We start from the raw sequence: 25,726 nt of genomic DNA on the forward strand, positions 1-25,726 counted from the left end.
GAATAAAGTGGCAGTCTCTCTGGTTACAATCATTCTCAGAGGAATTCGATATAAAATTAAAGTAGCTTTAATAAAGTAATACATAAAAGCTTCAATTGACATATTCTCTTTCTCGTATATTCATGCTATATATTTTTATAAGTAATTTCAATTAAGTCTCTCTAATTAAGCATTTAATTTACTTTTAGAGATTGAAAAGATAAGATGCAAAACTGATCCTCTTTCTCAAAAGAAAAAAATTTCTTAAATATTTTATATGATTTTTTTAATCAAAATATATTAAAAAATGATTTATATATAATTGGAAAAGAGAGAGAAAAGAGCGTTATAATTTAACTTTGTCTTTTCTCGTGTTACTTTTTCATCCTCTAAATAAATCATAATTAATTGGCTGTTATCCGTTTAATTTAAATCTGTTATTATTTGTGTACCCGATGTAAACATTAATTAAACATATATATCGGTTGTATAATGTAATACAAATTAATTCTTTAGTTCCTTTGCGTATATTTGCATTTGCGATCCGAGCTATCTGACGATACAAATCAAACCAGTTGAAATTCCAGTTGCAAATGTCGTACCGACTATCACATGAACGCGCAAAGGTCGACCAGTCTTTATTTCTTTTCCAACCGGCGACAAATATCTTATTTAAATATATCTGAAAAATTTAGCCTTGTAAATTTAACATATCCAGATCAACGACCGCGTCCACTTCTCGTATTATTATTAAAATATGTGTTATAATTGATGTAAGAATATCCCTTTTCAACGTTAAAAGTCCTTCAAAAGTGTTATCGATTTTTCGACGACAAAACTGAAGCTATTAGCTTATACTTGAAAAGGATTATATCGAGAATGCAGTTGCATGCATCGTGGATTTTTTTTTTTTTCGAAAAGTGCCGATAAAAGTAACGCAATGGTAAAACTTTTCATCGAATTCGCACGATGTAAAACGAGAGTGCAGTAAAAATGCGTCGCAGTGTTTTTTATGTGAACTAAAAAACAATTCTATATATTTTAAGTTTTATCCCAGAAAGTATCCAATATATTCCTGAGAAAACGCAACCGGTGCCGACCAGATGGGAAGTGATGTATACTTATTATGGCAGAAACGTTCTCAAAGAGATCCGTCGCAGCTAAGGTGAATATTATCACCATTCATTAACTATAGTTAACGATATATTTAGATTGATATTGATATTGATTAAACGGAAAAATATAATAATCATATCAATACTTTATCTATTTCTTTCCATTGTCTTATTTATAGGACAGCATTTAAAAAATTTTCTTTTCCACATGTATATATAAAAAAATTGAAAAGATGCTTTATATAAAGTACTCATATACAGAAAAAAATTAAAAATCCTATGAATAAGACAATGTAAAGAGAAGTGGATTAATAATAAAGAGATAAGAAATCGTTTAATTTAATCATCACAACGATTTAATCATCATAACGATCAATTTATTTACATGTATCTATCTTAATTCGATAATCGTACCATTTCTAAGATCAACCGTGCGACAACAAAGCATGTGAAACGCCTATATGCTCTTTGTTTCGTGTTTCTTGTTATTTATTTTTTGCTTTTTCTCCGTTTTATCAACAAATATTTGTATTTTTTGCTACGTATTTCTTGTTTCTTTCAAAGTTCGTTAATTTTTATTTCGGATATAGAACAAAAAAACTGAATAAGAAGCAAAAAGACATGATGTAAAAAAATAACAAAAGGTAAGAAATAAGAAACAAAAAGCACATTGTAAAACAGGCTTAAAGATCGTGGAAAAGTATCACTATCCTCCCGTGTAGGCCACGAAATCTCGTAAATATGGCATTGACGTACGAGAGGCTTTTAGCTGACTACAGTTATTCGTCCGAGAGATCTTTTAAGCGCAAGTCAGACGGGGTATGTAATTTTCATGTACGACTCTCTCTTCCTCTTCTTCCTTTTCTTCTCTTTCCCGACAGGCGGCTAAGCGAGTAAGCGCAACGGCCGTGACACGCACGCGGCCGCACGCGTTTCGCACGGAATCTCGCGCGTGTGCAATGTGCCTCATACGCACTCATCTCGCCTTGTCTCGTTTTGTTTCGTACCAGGGAGGAGGGGGGGGGAGGGGGTGCGAGTGTGCGCATGCTGTAAGGAATTTTTCTTCGCGCTTCCTTACGATCGCATCTTCCTCCTCTCGAGGAAGTGAACGGATATAAATCTCTCCCTTCGCGTATCTCGCCTCGTTCCTCTGTTTACGAAACTACGTTACGCTACGGAACGATCTCGTATACCTTGAACACTCGAACAATCGCTAAGAAGTTAGAACAAGTGCCAGAATGTAACATTCGAGCAGAAGAAAGATTGCACAGCCTCGTACAGTAAAGTATGCGGATCCCGAAGCGAATTGATGCGTTGATTTTGAATACGTTAGCATTGTGTTTGTGACGGCTGCATCGGGAACGCAATATTTATTAATTTAATGAACGACCATGCGTTCAAGTATCACACAATAGAAATAGTACGCTATGTCGAATATAACGTGATTTATTAATTTGAAAGTGCTTCAATTTTACGAGTTCAAAATTTTTACTTGATTGGCACGTTCGCAAGTGAATAAATAAATAATGGACTGTCGACAACATCCCGCGTGTCTATTCGTGTACCAAATTTTTCGTGCTCTACCGCGACTCGTGCTCTCTGATACGCCCCATTATGTTTTCATTCCGCTTTGAAATGTTCTTATTTCGTCTTTTTGTCGTTATTCTGCAATGCGCGGCGTCAATCCTATTAAAACGCAAAACACGGAAAGGCAATTTCGATCGCGATAAAGTAAAAACGTTTTCGTTTGTGAAACAATCTTGCTATCAGGGTACTTTATCAGTGTACTCTATCAGCATCCCAAGTATCTATCGTTTCCGTTCGATAAACTCGGCTGAGATTAATTTACGTTCAACGGATTTACTAATCTCATAGTTATTATAAATTGCGTTTTAAATTGTCCCGAGGTACGCGCGATTGTTCCCGTCATACACTCGATACACTGACAGCACATTGTATTCGTACAATGCTGGTGTAATTTAAAACTTCTCGACGCGCATAGTCGATGGTAAAAGCCGGATAGCGACGCGTTCACCCACTCGAATAACAAATATTCGGTTCTTTCTGTTCTACGTTTTAACCATTGTTAAAATCTCTGGGTTGTTTTACCGGTCTGCTTGACTTCAATTTTCTCGTTTCAAAGAAATTAACCAACCTTGTTACGAATGTAATAAATAATTACATCAGTATTATTATTACTATTCTCGTTACATATCATTTTTTTAATTTTCGAGATTATAAGCATCGGCTTTTGCATCCGCAATAATATTTTCGAAAGAAAGATAATTTTAGAACTGTGTAAGAATCGATAAACTTCTCGCAATTGTCAGAATTCTTCAGGGGATTAAACAGTGATTTATCTTGATAAACGTCATCTGATTCAAGATTTAGCATTTCTGGTTTCTAAAATAACCGATCTAATTATTGGGACATGTTCTAATCGAGAGTCATCGATTTTCAATACTGTCGACTCTTATACGCGATGATTCGATTCCCATTCTGATGGCATTCTGAATCATTTAAATGCTGCACACGTTTTACGCAACGTCCTTTCTATCCTGCGTCGGTATTCTCCGTCACGACTCTCGTGACGGAGCGCACGAAAATGTCAACAGTTACAACGTGACTACGCTTGGTAAGCGCGGCGAACTATGCAGACTTGCGCGCGGATGCAATTTCGTTCGCGATAACGTAACGAATATCCCATTATCGCCAGAAACTGACACTCACACTCGGTCCTTTCCGGTGGGATAAGCTCGAATCTAATCGGAGCTCGCGAAGCTTCCGCAGAGAGACAAAGCTGTTTAATATCGATATCATCAGATAAGAGCATATTTCTTGCGATTGACTATGAGTAATTGTGATAGAATGCAATTGTAATTGCGATATAATTGTAATATAATTAAGGCTTTAAAACTGCCTTTACATAAAAAAAATAAGAAAAGAATCAGTTGAGTAATTAAGAAATTTAATATTTAATTATTTAAATATTTTTTTCATAATAAAAGCCGATTCCATCTTACGTCGTGCTTAGATATTTATTTTTACAGATAGCCGTACATTTTGATAGACTTTCTCGAAATCGCCTGCGGATCGACATCTCCGGGGCGTGAAAGTATTCGGATTAGACCGCACGAAAACGACAGTGTATCTATACGATAGTGACACAATACGCTTCTGGCCTCTGGCATGCGATATTAATCGAATCTCTCAACTTCCGCATAATTTTGCGAAATTCAACGATCGGTGAAAGTATTCTTTGCCATATACGATATACTTCTTACGTAAATGGATTTACTGTTGAACATGAGTGACCCGTTCGCAATAAAATAGACGAATAAAAAGGTTACGATAGCAATTTCAGCATCCGTTTAAAGAATCAGCAGATGCGAAATTCTGTTATTCAACGACGCAAGTAATAAATCGATTTAATGTTTTTCCAATCTATATTATAGACTTTGTACCGATAAAATATATTCATTAAAAATAGAAAAAATATTTGTCTTATTTTAAGAAAAGATATTTCTAATGAAAATAAGCATTCTAGTTTTTAAAGGATAAAAAATTGGAACTGAAGTAGTATTAAAAAATATATTGATAACTAACTATTATCACAAAACTTACTATTATTGGCCAGTATTAGTATTGATCGATATTAGCAATGCAATATATGTATAATATTTAAATATGAAAGATTACAATTGATTATAATTGTTCAATGAAAGAATAAAAATTATATCGGTTTCCGCGGTTTGGCGCGATTCTTCAACAACAGTAGAACAATCATGATTCTTCAACGAGAGTGTACTTGGTATTCGGCAAAATTAGGTATTCTATGATGAAAATTCTGTCACAACAAACTTGTTAGTCCGCACGTATGCCGCAATTTCGTTGGTGGATGATGAGACATGAGAAGAGTTGCGATTGTTTCCGTGCAACATTCTAAATACTGGTGGCGTATGAGATATCGTGCAATTAATGAAATATGTGTACATATTAACAAAGAAGAACAAACAAAAATTATTAAAGAATCTGCGAAGAAAAATAATTGACAATAATTGAAGAAATTGGCATAAAAGAACAATGTTGAAAATCTCCTTTTAGAATAAAAAGAGAGAAATGAGATTTTTTTATTTATACATATACGCGATCATTATTATCAATTCATTAATTTAATTTTAAAAAGTCTACCGAAGAGGAAAATAATCCCGGTTTTACGTATCAGAATAGGTGCGCCGCAGAATGGATGATTGGTGTCATTGCGTCATTTGGCTGATACTTACGTGCGACGCGAACGAGAGAAGCGCATAGCTCAAGTGGGATATAAGCGATCGAATAAAATAACCGATGTGTTTCGCCACCGTGAAATATATCGTGGATTTATAGTGCCGTAATAATCGTAGCGATTCCTCGCTGGCGGCAGCGCGCCATGTGCGGCTGCGAGCGTCGTAGAGAAACGAGCTTTTCCATTCTTCGATTGTCGTGATCGTTCAATCGATTCGTTTTAACGCTCGTTTTAATGCCTGCGAGATATTAGCACGGTCGATTGCCTGCGCTGGAAATGCGGTAATTGCGGAACAGCATGATGCTTGTGCGGCGCAGCGGAATGAGTTTTTATCATAAAACTAGGCGATGATAAAAGAAATTATAGACACACAAGGTAACGCATCTTAATATACATATACCTATATAGAAAAAGTATATTAAGATAAAAAAATTTAATCGTAAATTTAAAAACAACATTTTTCAAATTTACAAATTACTTCCTTTTCTCGAATTATAATATTTAATAATTATAAAATTATATTTATATGAATTAATTATTACATAATTATTTTATGTTATTATATAAAATTATTATGTAATTTATATAATTTGTAACATTATTATTATTAATATTATATGCAACAAATACATATTATAATGAATTTACATAATAAATTTTTATTTTAATAACATTTTCATATAAAATAATTTTATAATCATGCGAAGATAATATTATTTTTTTTGAATATTTCTTTTGAATACTAGAATGATTTCATATCCCTGCTTTCTAATACTGATTTAAGAATAATTGGGAAAAAGAGATAATTTTACGTTTTGTATTCATAATAATAATAGCTATTCTATCCCTATAGTTTTATAAACCATATCCATCCCCTATAGAATTCTCTCTCAGTGAGTATTCCAGTCGCCCTTCTGCGCAGTGGCATAATAATTCAGGAAAATCCCAGCGATTCCGGGAGGAGATCCTCCCAGAGACAAGTTCGATGAAACACAACAATGAGAATCATCCGGGAGGATTAAAACTTGGATTATATTGCGGTACGAATCTACCGATCAAAATACTTCCAGCTCGAAAAAATTCACCAGCACAGAAATCACAGCGAAATTATAAATTAAACGCATTGTATTTCGATATTTTAATTCGTAAGTTTCTTTTCATCAAAACTTTTCCGCTGTTACGTATTGATTCATTTTTGAAATTTTATCAAATTAAACTGTCTTTCATTATTTATAAATATTTCGCTCCAATATTTTTGTTGTGGATTATGAAAAAGAAATATATGGTCGCATTCTGTAAGGACATAATTGCGTTAGGTGTCGTTATTTAGTACGTTCCACCCCTGGTGCTTTTATTTATCGTCGTGTTCGGAGGGTCGCTATTTTTATCGGCCATATAATCGGCGAGACACGTTTGACCAAGCGAGAGATATCCTTATACCGGAAATACAAGTCTTTCGATCTTATTTATAAAAAGTTATTTTTTCAGTTTAGCTTCTTAGTATTAAAAAAATATTATAAAAACGAACAAGCCACACTAATTAAACTAATTCGTAATAGTCAAATCACTGCTATCAATCAAATATATTTTTAAATTACGTTTGTAATATAGCTTTTCTACGACAAAAAAAAGGAAAGGAAACTACTCGATAAAAATTTTCTAGGTAAGTTTGAGTCGAGAGACAAGCAGTTGCCTCTCGATTGAAGGAAGAAACGAAATTTTCCAAATTTCGTTTCAGCGCGTGAGGGCAGGGGTGATCGCCAGCCAAATTGACTATTGAAAGGAAATGGCGAGTCTGGGGGAGTCGCGTTCCGGTGTACGGATGTCCTCGAAACGGAAAAAGGAAATTAAATTCTTGTCGTAGGCCAGGTCTGCCTTTATTGTTTTCCAACGGCGTGTGCGTAGCGGTATAGTTTTTCCTACTATGTCACCGTCTGGCAGCCACCCACCGGGTTAGGTGGGTTGCGACCCTTCAAAGCACAGTTGCATTGACGATTTGATAATTATTTCTCGAGCGTACAATAAGTATATCGAAAAGAGCATGAAAATAAATATATTAAGCATGTGAGAGTAATAGCCATTTGTTTGTGAAAATATTTGATTACAGTGATACAAAATTCATTTCTCAGAAATGCATTTCTCAGAAAGGATTTTAAACTTTATTTGTATTGCTTTTGTAAAAAAGAAGTCAAATTCTTAGATCATTAGCTATAACGTGACCGTTATTTAAATTTCTAAAATCTTTTGAAAGTAGAATCTATATACATCCGAAGAATCTTTTCTTTTGCATTGCTTCTAACACCGAGTTCTTTCTGTCACAGTACATGGGTTCGTTTCCTGTGGCGATTCCCGACATTCCCAGCCGCGCGGAATTTGTGCGCTCCCAATTGGAGATCCTTAGGGTAAGTGCTTTCCCTTGATTCTGTTGTGTACTGAAAACTATTTCTAATTTAGCATCCCTTTCTTAAGAGAATATGATTGTTATACGCAAGAAATGACAAATTATGCCTGCGAAGTAACATTGTTTTTCTTCCGGGGGATGGCAAAACCTGCTTCTTCCGGTAATGCGTGACAAGACGAATTATTCTAGCACGCCTCTTCGCATAATAAGAAGCAATAAGATTCTAGGATAATAGCGTGGCATATACCAGCGGTCCCATTTTCACCCTGTTTGTTTTCCCGTTTTGCATGCATGATGAATTCACCAGTTTTATATTCAAATGGTCGCGCGATCTCGACATTATGTAGATGTGTGTATACGAGATGAGATAAAACTGTAGATTTTCCCTCACAATCTCTTAAGATATTTAGATGCTACTTAAAAAAAAATCGTTACCTTCGATCTGTTATGTTTTACAAATCATGCTTGATGTATAATGTAATATCGTAAATAACGACGCATACATAATGATGCCCGGATTGATGGGAGCTTATTTCCCGTCCTAATGCTTGACATCAATTGCAATCAACAGCAAATACATTTCGTAATTAGCCCGAATAGATGAGTACCATATGGCAAAGGAATCAAAACGGTTCTCATGTTTGAGGGGATTATTATTCTAAAGCTGCGCTATTACTGTATAAATCTAGTAATGACCGTACCTGAATGGATCAGCAGAATTTCGGCTTTGAGTTTCATCGGAGTTGGATATTTGTCTACAAGCGAGAATAACTCGCCAGGAAGTTCCTACTTAATCTCCAATGTATGTGTGCGAAGATATTCGTGAGCAGCCGTTTATAAGAACGCACGCTGCTACTTTTCCCGTGATACTACTTCATTAAAGTGTACGTACGCCGTGCCCGTTTTCATCAATTTTACTTGAATAGTTGCCAACGAATAAAGTTAGATTCATTGGCTTACTTGTCACATCTTTCCTTTTTCCTACGAATGACAGAGATGTAAACTGTCATAAAGTAATTAACTATACTGGTATCTATGTTATATTAAATTCCAATTATAACTTTATTGGAAATTTGAGTGGAAAGATAAGAGCAGATACATTGTATTGACACGCTTAATTGTTAATTAGCCGACTTCAATATAGACATAAGTAGATTATTGTGAGAGAATTCTAATACCCGAGTATTAGATAGTGTGTTATATTGGTACCTGAGTATATATCTAGATAGTATATTAGAAGTATATTATGTTTCCTGCTAATTAAGATTATTTTAATTAATGTATCTAACCACATATTCTTGAAAGGATATATGCTTTAAAAGTAAAAAAAATTGTAAAGAAACAAGAGAGTTTAAATTGTTGAATGAATTGTTATTTAATTAATCATTTAAATGTCACTTACTACACAGAAATCTTTACAAATGAAATCGAATATCTTTATGAGGCACTGCCAGTAGTTTAATGCAAAATTTAAAAAATAAAACATAATTAGATTTCCGACTTATTTTACATATAAAAATTTATTTATTTGTTCTTTCTATAATAATTGACTTCTTTTTATTTATAAATAAAATTGTAGATTTGTGTAACGAAATCAAAATCATCATATGAGCAATCTCCAACGTAATGAGTCGTGAATTCGACGAGTCATTTGCCTCTCCGTGTTCAGTGATCGTTCCCACTCAATGCGCACTTTCGCAAATCGTCCCTATTGTTATACTCCATCGTAGAAGATCAGACTTTCAAAGAAGCGTTTAGTGTAACACGCCGTAAATGCACGTATATCTCGTCTCATCCCTGCATTTATATTTATACGGCCGCTGTAAATGAGGCGAAAATCACGCTCGGTTGGTTAAGAAACGCTTCAACGGTCGCCTACTTATGCCAGTAGGGTGTCGGTATCTCCATGTTTTGTGGTACAATCGTTAGCAACATATAAGATATGAAATTTTATTAATGCAACTAATCCAGCATGTATTCTTCTTTTTATTGAATTTGAACAAGATTTGTTATTCCAAGAAAATACTCCAACTTATAAGATTAAATTACATTTTTCACAGACATATTTTTTCTCTTTATATGCAAGCTGTTTGTTTTTATATTTATTTTATGCGATCAAAATTTTATTAAATCGTTTAAATTATTGATGTATTTTAATAACTATTTTAATAACTATACATTTATATTTACTTGTTGGCTGCATTTATATTTATTTGTTAATTGAGAGAAATTAATTTGATGTGATAATGATTTATAAATTTTATTTGTACAAATAATGCATTATTTGATATATTTAAGCCGTATTCATAGCCGTATTTAACTTTTCTCAAATTAGAAAATATTTAATTTAAACAAAACCAGCAGTTTGTATCGATCTTTATAATGAAGATTTATTAAAAAATTTATACACTGTCGATATCAACTATTTTTATACACCACGTGAATAATTAATGTCTGTAATGCCCGTATTAGCATAAGAGCCCGTAATAGAGTTTCGTTGAGTTTAATGCTAGTCTGTCTACTATAGAATGGATAGATATATCTATAAAGAAATGAGAAATCAAGAAATGTGATCAAATTATCGGACGTGCGATTCTCTGTTCTGACTTTTTATTAGTCATAAAAATTTGAGAGTAACAAAATATTACACGATCATCGCAAATAAATCTTTTAATTTAAAATGGTAAGAGAAGAGAGATATATTGTTTCTTTTTTGCTGTACTTTTGAAGTTGGAAAAGCGATAAAGTACATGAAATTATAATATACTTTGAAATTTAATGCAAGGTATTCATAAAATTTAAAGCAAATTAATTTTGCTTTTATATTCTATATTTTAAACTTACACGAATATTTAAATATTAAAATCTTTTCTCGTTATTTTAAAAAATCTAATCGTCATAATTATTTTTTTTTTAAATTTGGTACGTCTAAATCGATAGTAAACTGAAACGAGTTTATCGTGAGTTATCTCGTGAGTTTTTATCGTATTTCGGTTTCCTGCTCAAAGGACATTTTTTCGCAGCAAAACGAAAATTCACAGTGGAAGCTACTCAAAGGGGCTTGCGAAAGGCCTTTACCTCGAATTTAAATTGAAATAAAATCATTCAATGGCATTTCTCTCGGGAGTTTAACAAAAAAAAATGGCAGTGCGAATGAACAGAAATTTATTTGACAAAATTAGAACATTCACGTAGACAATTTCGTTCTCTTTAACAAATACGAATTTCAAGTGTCGCAGGATGAATAAGCTGTCAAAGCCATCTGCTTTAATTGCCAATTACATGAGACGCTTTCATGGAGTGTCAAACAGTGGTCCGAATTTTTTCGCGAGATATCCAGCTGGATATCCACATTGTACTGGTATGGTCAGTTAACGAAAATGTATCGTACCAAAAAATTGTTTCACCTGAAATAGCTCTTTCAAAGTTACGCACGAATTTTTAAATATCCATTATTGTTTCATTACACATTGTATCGTGTTACAAATTAAAATAGCGTACAATATTTTGTCAAAATGTTCTCAATTTATATATGTATTATATATGTTTTTTCTATTGTATTAAATTTATTCAACATAAATATACTATGCTATTTTTTCTATTAATTAATTGTTAATATTTTTATACATTAATTGTCAAATATTTCTTTATATTATACTTACTAGTTATTAAATACTATTAACTTTGCGTTAGTGTATAAGATGAGGACCAAAGAAATCGCGGCTGCGCTATTAAAATTCAAAATCAAATCGATGAGCCATCGTGGAATGTAATTTAATCGGGAAAAATCCAATAAACGCATTCTACAGCGGCATGATGTATTGGCATACCATCGGTTTCTTTTTCTCAGGTTTCTGTCTTGCCAAGTTATTAAAGCTATGACAAAGGCAGTCGTGTCAAAGAAATACGATCTTGAAGTATGCATCTGAAAATACCTGTGACAGCAAACAATCGGAAATCATTTCTACAAAACTAAGAACACAACGTTAGAGTTTAAACTGAATTTAACTTAAGTTTCTTTAAAACCATTCAAATCGATTAATCTAATTATGATTCACTAAGATTATGTATTTCCTATGATGATACCAGTATTAAACATCAATAGTAATTTAATTATTCGAATGCATTTAAATATATGCTCATAAATTTGTAAACGTCTAGAATCGCCTTTGGTCTTTTTTCTCGTTGCACACGTATAGAATAATTTTGTCATCGTGCATTAGCGAGCCGAGGATAAATAAAATGAATATACGCAAATACAAATTTGTCACGGTGGTCAATGACGTAGAAGCGTCACTTTCGTTTCGTGGATCACGACAAATGGGATAATTTGTCACGAAGGAGGGTATCTTTCTATCCTTGACACGTTGACCACCCTATAGACACAGCGACAGCGGAAGGTACTGAAACGCACGAGAACACGTACAGAGTATATCACAATACGTGTAGGTATCCATATTGATTTCGGGGATGCGTAGCCGCCGACCTCTTTCACTGGCTCTTTCTCTCTTTCTGGTATTTCGGGACGCGAACTCTTTTATCGCGAGGGTTGAAAATAAAGAAAAACGACAACGGTCTAATCTTCCAGTAGTTCACGCTACACACTAATTACCAGGGATCTCTTAACGCTGTTGTTCTAACCTAAATTACCACCGATTGTTTTGTAGAAGTGTGATCCTTGTGAAAACAAGGATAAGGATGGGAAGATGCACTGCTCAATCGCTTCGAATCTTGGTAACTTTGCGCGATAAAGTCGATTCATGATTGATGAAGAACAAAGAACGAAAATCACGTTTAACCGGTTCATTCTCAAATTACGATTTACCACGAAACCACCACGGAATAGTGGAAAGTCGATCTATTCGCACTCACACCTTCATCTTCTCACATTTACGACGATGCGGTTTCGACATTGGTTTACCAGACAATCGTCGACAATGTCGACGACGCCGTGTTACATGTAGCCATGTTACATATAGGTCATGTACAATCCGCAACGAACCGACAATACCGATTAAACATCTGCACAACTCTGGCAGGCGTGAATTTCGATGTTACGCCCGCACGAACATGATCTTTGTGCTGGTTCGTGACAGCAGCGCGGCGATAGTGACGAAGTGCATTTTTCCGCTTCCCATAGCATCAAAGCTTGTTGAAATTATACATCGGTTTCTATGTCCGTTTTATGTATCTACCGTTTCTATATATCCCGTTCGCAGAGCTCACCACCGATCTCGCGTAATCCTTTCCGTGGGGTCGCCGTTATCAAAAGTACGCGCCTCCGCATACAGCAGCGGCGGGTCTTACGAGATTGCCGAACACAGTTTAAAACGATAGCCTGCCGGTGCCCTGGCATTCCCGTAGGTCGTTGAACTCCTTCGTTGAACGTGTGTGCGAATCGTCCTTCTCCCCTCTTTTTCGTTTCTTGGTCCCGAGATGCGAGTGCGTGAATGTGAAACACTGTCGCACGAGCAATGTGTTGGTGATGTAGATTGCAGATGCGACGAGAATGGGCTTTTGACGTAAAAAGTTTAGCAACGTCGGCCGAGAGATACTTTAAATGGACGATGTTTATGCAAAAATGAGTTAATCCGCAGAGTGAAAGTTTTAAGTAAATTCGGTTTGAAAAGCTTGCCGCTGCCTGCAATTATTTGGAAGAAACTGAAGAGAAAGAAGAAAAGAAAGAGGAGAAAAAAGAATCGCAAAGTTAACTCGTTCTACCACAGCGAAACACCCACCATGTGGATATTCTCAGTCGTAGATTACAGAAACGTATTGGCAAGGAATTCGAGGATTATCACCAAGAAGTGTTCGGCGCGAGCGAGCTCGGCACGTACGTCAATGCAACACGCCATCGATCGAAAGGCAATACGAAGCGGCTTATCTGTCGCTCTTTTTATTACTCTCTCGGGCTCACTTTTATGAGAGGATCCACCAGCCAGACTACCGATAGAGTCTCTACAGCGCTTACGGTATTTTCCCCTTTCTTTCTCTCTCATACTCTATTTTCCCTACGGTCTTCTCATATCTCATTCATTCCTATTCTTTTCCTTTTTCACGGCAAGCAAGGTTTTCTTCCGAGATGCAGAAAATCGAGAGATGCTCGATTCAGGTCAAAGTCAAAGAGCCTTTTCACAGTTCCAAATATTTTCACACTCGATGTGGTTTCAGTTATTCCTGGCATCAGTTACGCGTTTTGCTCAACGACGTATAAGAAATCATCCTGTTTGATATAGATAACAGAATATACTCGTCTAAAAATGGATATATTTTTTGCAAACTCTATAGATACAGCAAACTCTCTTTTACAAAATTTTTCGCCGTTAAAGAAAGAGAAAAAAATTAAAAGAAACAAAATTTTCTTTTAAAGATAAAGAATCATTTTTGTTTATTTTCAAATATTTTAAGCATATTTATAAGAGTTTATCTGTATCTAATTCTTTAATTGACCGTAGTCTTATTTGTATTATTATTGAAAATCTAAAATGAAATAGACAATTTAATTAATCATATCAGAATAATTGAGTTCGTAATTTTAGTTGTTCATTGTTTTAAGAATTTATCTCAGGAAAATTTTAATCACGCGCTTCCGGTATCAGATTTCAACAATTAGAACACTTGCGAGTCGATTTCTGAGGAAGAAGAATGATTTAATCCCAAGTAAGAAAAAGTGACTTCCGTATAAACTTCCTTGGCCGTTCTAAAAGTCCTCCTTTATTAGCTACAATAAAGAATAGCCATGTGATATTGCCTCTCTCATCATTGAGATTCATAAATTCTCCGTAGTCTCTATATTAGAGTTCTAAATTCTCAAGAAGTTATACTTTGTGGTTACTCCGACAAGGCATATAAAATTTCTGTAAAATTTTTAATTAACATAATAAGAAAATGCACAATTTTCGAAATATCTTTTATCCTAGAAAACATACATTTTATTCTTTCTTTTATTTAAAGAAGATTTAATATTTATCTATACATTTGCAAAATAACACTCTAGCGATGGATTTCTTAATAATGCATTAGAGTATTATCTTGCAATTTCTTAGTCTCTCATTCAAATCTGTGCATTAACAGGCTCTAAATTAAAGTTTCAAAAATAGCTGACCTGCGCCGAAGGGTTAAAATAATTATTGCATCGGTTACTGCTGTAACGGTACTTCGTTATCGCGAAGTGTATTCAATCAATCAAGTAGTCGCTCGAGTAACTCACGCAGTGCGTATACGCCAACACAAGAGAAGGAGAACAACCGCATGCCGTCTTTGTCACTTATTCACAGCATCAAGTAATTTATATCTTCCTCATCAACGCTATTATCTCGACCAGCGCTTCATAGCCAGCGTGCAATAAACTCTGCGGTGCATTTCCATACGGACAGCAGAGATTCCCGACCGCCCATGTCCGGCTCGTTGGGAATCCTTTTGCTGGCGCAGGTTTATCCGCCTGTTCACTGTGAACGTCAGGCAAGCCGAGCACCACCGGATATTTACAGTCTGCAGTCTACGCGTTGTTCCTACTTTAATATCCTGTCATTGCCCCTGACAAACGCGAAAAGAGAAACAGCAGGCCGGGCAAAGAGGCAGCGGAGTTTTAGAAGGGTGAAGCTTAAAGGATAAGGCAAGGATAAAGCGAGCACAAACAAAGTGAAACTACCATTTTTAAATTTTCTTTTCTTTATTCTTGGAGTATTAATTAATTATTTATTATCTCTTTATTATCATAATTGTTTGATTAGGTTCTTAATTTATTTATATAATTTTAATATTATAAAGTTTAATATTATAAAGTTTAATATTATAAAGTTTTTTAATATTATAAAGTTTCTTATTTCTAAACACTTTTGAAAAGATATTGAATTTTTGTAAAAACTTTTAAATTGAAGAAAGAAAAATGTAATATATTTTCGATATTACTATGAATAAGAAAAGTTTTAAAAAAATGTATATATACACATATAATACGATATACTCGTATCATATATTTAGTTTACAATGTAACTCGATAAAATATGCTATTGCAGTAAACACATTTACGAATTTTGATCGAAGAAAAAATTCAGTTGAGTGACACGGAATCGCGGTAACAGAATATGCACTGAAATACGAGATATGGAAAAATAGATTTCTATTTTAGTGGTATGAGCGTCCATAATAGAGAATTCGCGGTATTATTTTATTGAACAGAGTGATAATAGCTGATATTATTCGATAAAAAAATATCCGGCGGGTATTTTTTGAACAAAGCTCGGTATCGATTTGCAAACTTGTATTCTGTATTTGTACGAAAGATAGGATACGTTGACGCAAAGAAGATACCATGATTCCGTCGCACAGGAAGGCCGAAGGCTTCTCTCGTTGGAATGGAGATCGGGACGCGATGTCTCTACTATTTTTCCCTTCCTTTCTCTCTTTCGCTTGCTGGACACGAGCTCGTCCTTTGAAACTATCTCAAATGATCTCGGATATTACAGTGAAACTCTCCCGTCGTTGCGGCAGTTCAATTCGCGTCCGTTCTGTTGCACGCTTTTCTTCTTGTAACTCATGCCGAATAGTCTCGGAAAGGAGGAAACTTCTTACATGATGTTATCTCCGTGCAGTTTCAAGGAAAGCGAAGATGAAAATGGCGGGTTCCAATATCGGAATCACGTGTGCATGTGACGATGCAGAACTATGATTTCATTTTGGGTTATGATTCGATTTTACATCAATAATAAATTTCTGACTTTTTCGGAAGCGGATGATTTATCAGTAATTGAATTTTAAATATATAATGGATTAGTAAAATTGGATTGCTGTGGATATACATACTCTCACAGCGATGCATGTTATTAATTTGTTCTGTTGGTACATTCCCTTTCCAATGACTTTCTATATAATGTTGTATATGCAATCAAATATATTCGCGCCGCCTCATATTTTATAAATTTGTAAATGTATATCTAGATAATTAAGAAGATTATAAAATTTAATATTGTTAAAATAACCTTCTTTCCTAATAAGCTTCCCTAATAAATTCCCTCGAAAACAAATATCTTTTTATTGAATCGTGGAAAATTATTGCAATATCATAATTATTTTCTCTATCATAATTATTTTTATATAGATAATTATAGAACATAAAGATATAAATAAATTGCACCAAAGTATATAAATAAAATTCTAACACAAAATAGTACGTATAACTTGTATTTCAAACAAGAAAGTTTTAATATAATTTTCTATAACTATTTGATAAATTAAGATGTTATTCGACGGTTCTTTATTTGATAAATTGAGGTGTTATTCGACAGTGATTACGACGTTGATCGATCGAAGTAGCGGTTCAGTCAACAAATTTGTGATAATTTCTAGACAATCAAATCAGTATAATTAAGCCCATAAAAATGCAATCATCTTTTTCCTTTTTTCTCCTTTTCCTCCTGATTACACAGCAGCAATTTGAGCGATTACTGCAAATTCATTGCGTCTCTAGGTACTGATCATCGTCAATAATTATCTCATCTGCCGCGTCATAACTAAATCAGTTCTTGTTAGCTGATTGGCCATGGATGCCAAGGAACGTGTCATTAAATATTTACGAAAGGCTAACACATGACACACATGTGCTTTAAACTAATCGCAACGTCCTTGATAATGCAATGTGGCGTTGCTAGTTTACTTACTTTGGTCCGGTCATCTCGATTCTATTTTAAAATAATAACAGCATTGTGAATAAGCTCTATTAATAATACAATAAAAATTCATGACATCCACAAAACACAAAAGCTGATTTCCCTGTCTTTTATGAAAATTCTGACATATCCTAAAAGAAAATATAAACCAAGAAGTTTATGGAAAAGCTTGTTTCATGGCAGATCGCGATGTTAAAATTTAGAATACGTCCTTTGAAGCTGTTCCAAGGGCGCATTTTTGCCATTAGAAAGCGAAGACAAACCGATCGAAGGGCGTATCTCGCATCCCGCTGTACGGAAGGGGATGACGTACGTACATTCTATATGCAAGAGTGGTTAGGCAAGCAGGTTGGTGCCAGAAGCGATACTTTTTGGAGAAAGATGTACGGAGTGGCGAAAGAAGAGGGGACATTTCTGCAAAAAAGCCGGAAGCTAGACCCGTCACGGATTTTCTTTATGGCAAGCCACGGGGTTTCCGCGTATAGCACATCGTGGAACGCCTTGTACGCACGCAAGGGGTCCAACATGACTCTCGTTCGAGCAAAGGGGGTTGTAATATTTAGAGCACTGACTTTTTCGTGAATTTCTTTCGGTCAAATGCGATTCGCTTTCGGCCTTTTCGCGGAATGTTTCCGGCTTTTAAGCTGGCACGTATTCAAGAAATATTATATGTGTCTGCATACGTTATGAACGAAATGATAAACATACATGATTCTTAAAAATACTAAATGCATATTATAGACAATAAACATAGTGGTGAATATATTCCAACTCTTGGAGGTAAACCACAATTGTCTCTCTGTTTCAAGATGTTTAGAAATTTATTTATTGTATCTGCGAACGTAAAAAGAATTGGAAATTTTGCTCTCACTTGCGGTCGATGCAATGAAAGAAAGGAAAGATGTGGATAAAAAAAAAAGAAAGGGGTCGACGAGTCGTAGTTGTGCTTTCTACCGTTTCCGCGGTTAAAGGGTACTATATCGTGGTTGAACACGCCCACCTAAAGCACCTGCTAAGAGCCTTTCCATTCCAGTTGGCGGTACGACAGCATGTTGCCGACTTAAAAGGTTTAAAGAGCGCCGGTGCAATATATATTGCACGATGAATGCACGGTGATACACAAACCAGTCTATTGTCCTTGAGAAGTATTTTACACACATAATTTAAAAGATAAAAATTTTTTATTAAAAATTGTGTTATTAGATTAATAAAGTTGTATACACACAACAAGGATTACTATATTAAAAAATTTACTTGAAATGTTTTTTCACTATTTATTTTTTCTGACATATTATATACATAGATCAAAGGAAGATAATAGGCTCGCTTTATAATTAAGGTTTAAAAAAATTATTGAAAAGTGGTACATATTAAAATAAATATAATTCTTGCTGTATATAAACATCACGATTTCGTCTGTTGCAATTCCATTCGTGATTTCAGTTTATATCACGAAATAGCAAGAAGATTCGTTTTTGTATTGTGCAGAGATAGCATTGGTAAACATATCCTTTCCATGCATATGTTCCTTTTCGTCCAGACTACGTTATCAGACTTCACCGCGCAAAGTATAGTTACTGAATGGCCGTGCGGAAGATCCGTCTTTTCGATGATCAGATATTCACGAACTCTGAGTAGAGACGTGGCTGCGGAAGAAGTCTAACTAGAATTGCGACGAAGAGGACAAGTTTGCCCATTCAAATTTCAGGACGATCGATGATACAGCGATTCAATGTTGCATCCTTGTGAAGTCATTGCATCGCGTCACTGCCGAAGATCACGACAGCAAAGTCGACAATTTCAGTTGAGTCTATTTTCCTAAACGTGCGTCAAACTTTTAGAGCGCAATTCTTGACGACAAATTTTTTGTGAGAACCCGAAATTGTTATACATAAAATATAAAAATAACACAAGCATACAGTTATAATAAAGAAAATTTGCAAAGAGATATGGTATCTAGTAACATCGATATCTAGTGATATTGATTACGGTTAACAATTTGATGAAATAGATGTTATCGCGGGCTGTTTTTCGTTTGAGCAAGAAAGATTAGAGCAATTGTCGACACGCTGGACAAAGTTTTATTTCGGCAGTGGGCCAACAGAAACGAAAGATAAAGAAGCGGTCGATATCAGAATAGTGACCTCATTGTCGTCGTAAAATTCGCTGATAGAACGGCTAACGGCAGTTTTCGAGGATCCTATTTCCGCTGATAGAACAAGAGGGAACAACGTGTCTTTTATCTTACCGATATTCCCAGGAGTTTCTCGAACTAACCAATCTTTCTCCACCATTACAGATTCTTCCGGTCGTTCATGAACTTAAACCTTAGTTTCCCCAGTGGGATATTGAGCGATCTCGCGTTTTATTTTCTTTCGTGTTGTCGCTCTTACAATAGGCAGTCAGTAATATGTTTTTAATGGAAAAGTAATTATAAATTTGTACTCGATATTTGATCATCGCGTATAAAATCCGACTTAAAAAAAAAATTACAAATCGCAGAGTTCGGAAAATTTATTCGATTTACTATTGCGATTCCGTCGGCCGCCGCAGTTTTACACTCGAACGTGTCGATTGTAAATAACCAATTCAAATTCAACACAAGCCCCACTTTCACGCTCGGATAATTGTTCGCGTGGATCGTTGGATAACCAACCGATTCGTATCCTCGACGCGCGCGCTCGCGGATTCACCCCCCCCCCCTTTCTAACTATTCTGAAACCAGACGAAGCGCTCGAGTCGTTGCTGAGGCACGTTCCTGCGCCTGCTAAATGATGCAAATACTAATAATGGCGCAGAGTGAAATGTTGGATAATTGAAATGTAAACATCGCCCCGCTTGCACCCCTGTTGGCGGGATCGGTGAGACGCGGGATGAGTTTACAGGCTCGGGATGCTACAAACGTCAGAACCAGCAAAAGACTGGGAAGGAGGTAACGGGGAGATTATCGGGGACCAAGTCTTGAAGCGAACACTGATATAACATGCGCGTACGGGTTTCCGGGTTTACGAGAGACGTACATTTTGACGCGTCGAGACTGACAAGCGGAACGATTAATCTCCGGAACACGCCACGTATAATTCAGCTACACTCGCGTTATTGTTTCGCACAAATAATATTTGATAATTCAAAGTCTTCCGCGGAATATCCCAAAATCGTAAATGCCTTTGTCTACAATTCGCAATTAATTTTTCTTCAAAGTGAAAAGCGTTATTGTTTATCGTGATCTTTTTGGGACAGGTAATTTAAATAATTAAACGCTGCATGTCTACTATTTTCAGATAATTGTGCAAAATATAAATATATTATAATAATAACGAATTCTTAGAATATTGGAACTATTTGGTTGCTCATATATAAAGTAAATGTAATAGGGTCGTAGTTATTGGCCACCAGACAGTTATTGGCCGCTTGGGTTTACGAAGTCCTAATTAGGATAATGGCTATGTTTATGTCCTCCCCCAACGATCGGACAAGAAGCCGTTATAATCTGAATTATATCAAAGAAAATCATATTGTAATAGTTTAAAAAAGCCTTTCGTAAAAAATTATCCCTTTAATATTCTTTTCTAAGCTTGCACCCTTTTTCTATTTGAAGGCCACTTTTTAAGATTTATCTCTGATTATCTTCTATATTTATTGGAATTGTAGAATACATTAGGAAGACTATTAGAAGGTAACTTCAGGTCGATGACTGAAAGAAATATTGCTAATTACGCGATTAGTTAGACAAAGCGAGCAAAGCGAAGTATAGTAGAAGAGATTGATTTGAAGCACACGGAGCACCGCGCATGATCCTCTACCCCCTCTGTGCTCGTAAAGCTTTTCAAAGGGTGGTTGGGGTCCACGTGGCGCAACACGGTGCTGTCAGTCGTGTCCGACAAGCCAAACGCGTATCACGTTCCAGAGAATAGTCTGATTTGACGCGTTTCGCGATCGCTTTTCCCGATAAGAGTGAATATAGTCAACTTTCTCGACTATTTTCGTCGTCGATCGATCGGCTGTATTCATTGATCGTGCCGTAATATCACGAAAATTCAAAGAGGTAAGAAACCCTCCATTTTAATTGTGTGTTGTACAATCTCGATATGTGTATCATCAATCGTATAATAATGAATAACATTTCTGAAAAACAATTGACGCACCTCCGATAACGTATATAATTACTTTTGCGTTTTTCTTTCTCAAATCTTTAATTTGCATTAAAAACGATTCTACACGTTTTTCTTTTCCTGATACATCAGCAAAAAAATGCTTGTAGAAAAATTGATTCAAGTTTCTGTACATATAAGATAGGTTTTTATTTTAATTCTTTCTTTCTATTTTTAAAAGCTTTTTCATTGTTTTTTTCTTATACTACATTATCGATAATAATTTGAATTACATAAAAGGTATCGAAACATTTTAATTATCTCGCTATTCTGGATTTATTCATGCTACTCCGTTTATTGCAACTTTAATTAACCTTCCTTTGTTTCTTCAAACTTTGTCTCTTCAAGATCCATAATAATGACTTCACGACTCCCTTTCATATGTCTCTTGTTTTCCTTTGTATACAGATTTACATTAAAGTGAAATTTTTCCTTTGCGCGTTTACATAGTTATTACTTTGCATATAGAATGCCTGTAACGTAAGATCTCGAAGGAGGAGTTAAAACAAAATCTTAATCTTTGTGAAAATGTGAAACTTGTTTTGTAAAACAACAGGTTAATAAATGCTTCCTTTTAGTAAAAACTTTTATCAATTTTGCAATACGATATCCAGAAGAAAAAGAGATTCTTTGAAGAGAAACGACAGACGATTTGCAAGAGATATCTATTTAAAAAAAAGATTACTATAATTTGCAATCGCTACTGTAATCGTTGTAGATGCAAATTGCATAAATTATATCGTCTCAATGCATAATTAAAATATCTGGCTCTAATCTGTGCAGGTTGTTAACAAATAGCAACGCGTCTGTTATTAGAACGCCATACGTGTAAAGAATGTATCGTGCGTGCAAATAGAAAACGAAACTAATCAATTCACGAGCGAAGCTCAACAAAATAAAAAAAATAGCATCGCGATAAAAGTGAAAGAGGAAGAGAGACAGGGAAAGTATTTCGCGCGCGTCGCCCGTTTACTATAAATTACCGACGTGCTGCCGTCCGTCAATAACTTTTTGCACCGTTAATTTCTTTGTGTCACGTCTCTGTTAATGAGAACCGCTCTACCCTCTCGTTTCAGCCCGAGAATTAATTAGTTTGAGTAACCCAATTAAAAATGAAAGACTCTCACGAGCATCACCGAGTGTACAATTGCGCGATCGTTTTGCGATTCGTTAGTATGACTACTCTCTCGCAAAAGTGAGCTCGGAATGTGGTATTCAGTGAAAATTACTTTTTCTCAAATATTCTATTAATGTAAGTGATTCGTATACGAATTTTTCATGCATATAGCCGAATTAATGTTCAACGCGTTCGCATTCGACGGCTAAATTTCTCTGCAGTAACTAACTTGTCAGTATTATTTTCTGTGAAAGGTACTTCTCTTTATTTGGTTGCTGTATTTGCATGGTTTAATATCACGCTTGCAATGACCAAGAAAAATCGATGTTGCGAAATAGCTTCGTGAATGCGGACGCGCCGGACGCCATTAAATTGCACTCGATTGTACATACATTAAATGCAGATAAACGTCAAAACGGCCGGGAATAAAATAAACCGTGATTCGTTACCGGTTTGTAATCAGAGTTTACATTCCAATTTTTCAGTAAATACGATATCATCGTGAAAACATATGAACGGTATTATACTGGAATGAATTAACCTGCCACAAAACCAATTCAATAGAGCTTTTATGGAATAAATTTAATTTCAAGTTTGATATAAATTACTGGAAATTAATATTCAGTACCGTTTGAATCATATAGAATCCATATTGCACATTGTTTTTTACGCAATAGCATTATTTAGTATGCTCCGAGCATTGTGCGCTAACTTATTTCTGATACAATTGCTTGTAAAATGGTGATTCACATTTTTCGTGCAAACAAATATTAATTAATCTTAGTTTTTTCCATTTTACGATGATATTATTTTTACCATATTTCTTCGAGCAGCAGAATTATTTTAGTTAATAAAAAACTTACATATTGAAATATTGACAATACGTCGTGAAATATTTTATTTCGTAAAAATGCTTTAGCGAATTATAATGTATATAAGAATATGTTAATTCTGCCGATATAAAATGAGTCGAATGAGGAAGTTGCCCAAGCTACACTCATAATTAATGATGCTTTTAATAATTAGTGAAATTAGATATTTAACATTGGATTATGTTACTGGCAAATATTTACGTGCGAATATTTAAATAAATTTCTTTTATTCTGTCGCGAAATTGAAAACAATAGAGTTGTTTCATCCTATTAAAATAATTAAACATAGATTTGGGTATGAGTTACTTCAAGTTCTACCGTGCAAAGTTTTAATATTGCGCGTGTACATACATATGATATGTTATGTTATCTGTTCGCGTTATTTCATTTAAAATATCTAAGTACATTTCCTAAATTAGCAAACATATGTACAGCATTATCTAATTATAAGGAAGGATTTTATGAAGAAGAGGTTTCCAAGGAAACTTTACTTCTAAAACTGTTTTCTTATTATGCCAAGGAATATTATGTGGCCATAAATCTTCTTATAGAAGTTACGTAGCACTTGTTAAATTAATCCGTAAAACTAACGTCAAGAGAAATTTGTACATAAATTAACGATGTACGAAAGCTACTAAAAAGCAATTTAGAAACTAAATTTAATAAGAACCATACGTAATTTGATTAACAAACTATTAATAATGTATTTATTTCCACAAGAGCGTATTGTTTTCTTCATGTCAATACTTTATAAATTGTAATAATTAAAACGAATTATTTTGTAATGAAAATCAAAAATAGAGATGCTGCGTATATATATGAAATGCTCATATGAAAATACATTATGTTACATAGCGTAAAATACATTTCGGGAGAAATTACGGCACAATCAATTTTACATCGTCTTTTTCGAGAATTGCGAAATTTTTTTCGAATACTAGGTGCCCTTTGTGCACTTGCCCTTCCATTCGAGCGAACTGCATTGATTGGTTTCGTAACCATCCGTCTGTGAAACAAATATATCGTATCATAGTTAAAAAAAACACAAGCAACAAGACTGTTTTGTCAAAACAACAAACAATACACTTCAACCTTCGACAATGTATGCATTCAATTTTGCAATTATGATTAATATCCGCATCCCCGGGAAAGGATTACTATTCGTAAAGTCAACTTGCGCACAAGAAGATTCTAGAAAATCAAAACAACACGAGAAATGTTATTTATTATGCAACATTAATATAAAGCGAATTTTTAGAATCTGCATTATCTCTGCAATTTGAAGTGTGAATTTTAAATCCGATTTGCATAATATTGGAATTGATTGCTTGTGCGATTTTTGGAATATCCGCCAAAAATATCTCGTGCAAATATATTATCACGTACATTTAATATGTTTCCAAAGCCGAACGTAAAAGAGCTGTGAAAACAGAAAGAAGAGGGAGAGAGAGCTTAAGCAACGCGCTTCTGGTTTTGATAGGTCGTCTGTACGTGACGTTTCGATAAACAGTCACAGCTTATATAGGTTCGCTATGCGCGCTGTTCCACGCGCGTGGATCACGAAACGAAAGCTATCGGTTCACGTCACGAGTTGAACGCGCTTTGCTAGAGCGATTTCATTATACAACACTTTGTATTTAGAAAACAAAGCATTTCATTAATTCAACAATATATGCGTTTATCAATTATCAATTATACATAATATAAACAGAACGTTTCGTGCAGTTCTGATTTAGATTTAACTTAGAAATTAAACTTTAAAAAAAATTATCTAAATCCCTCAAGATCTATTGTATAAAGTTTGAGAGACGGTATAGAATACGTAAATGATTTTTTTTGTTTTCCTATCATTTCATTATAAGTTACATGTAAACGTTAAATTATAGTGCGTATAAACTTACACGTACTAATTACTAACGTTCCAATCGACATTTCCATCATTTCCATCAAATAAGTAGAACGACGACAGCCAGCGATAACGACACGTTAATGAAAACGACATGTCGATTGACAGAGCGCATTAATGCAAATTAACGAACTACGATGACAATCCGATGGACACATTGGGGTTGCTATCCATCTATATATATATATATATATATATATATACTGTAGACGTGACCGAACGACAACAACGG

The 25,726-nt window shown here is 34.7% G+C and overlaps 1 protein-coding gene across 1 annotated transcript in view; it reads left to right on the plus strand.

Moving 5' to 3' along the window:
• The first annotated feature begins 1,105 nt into the window (after window positions 1–1,105).
• LOC105625885 (tensin-1-like) overlaps window positions 1,106–25,726 on the plus strand; it is a 62,984-nt gene continuing 38,363 nt past the window's right edge. Inside the window, exons 1-2 of the mRNA XM_012207195.1 lie at window positions 1,106–1,144; window positions 7,701–7,781. Coding sequence (XP_012062585.1) covers window positions 1,106–1,144; window positions 7,701–7,781 — 120 coding nt within the window. The remainder of the gene's footprint in view (window positions 1,145–7,700; window positions 7,782–25,726) is intronic.

The sequence above is a fragment of the Atta cephalotes genome, assembly GCF_000143395.1.
Source record: "Atta cephalotes unplaced genomic scaffold scaffold00004, whole genome shotgun sequence".
Taxonomy (NCBI): Eukaryota; Metazoa; Arthropoda; class Insecta; order Hymenoptera; family Formicidae; genus Atta; species Atta cephalotes.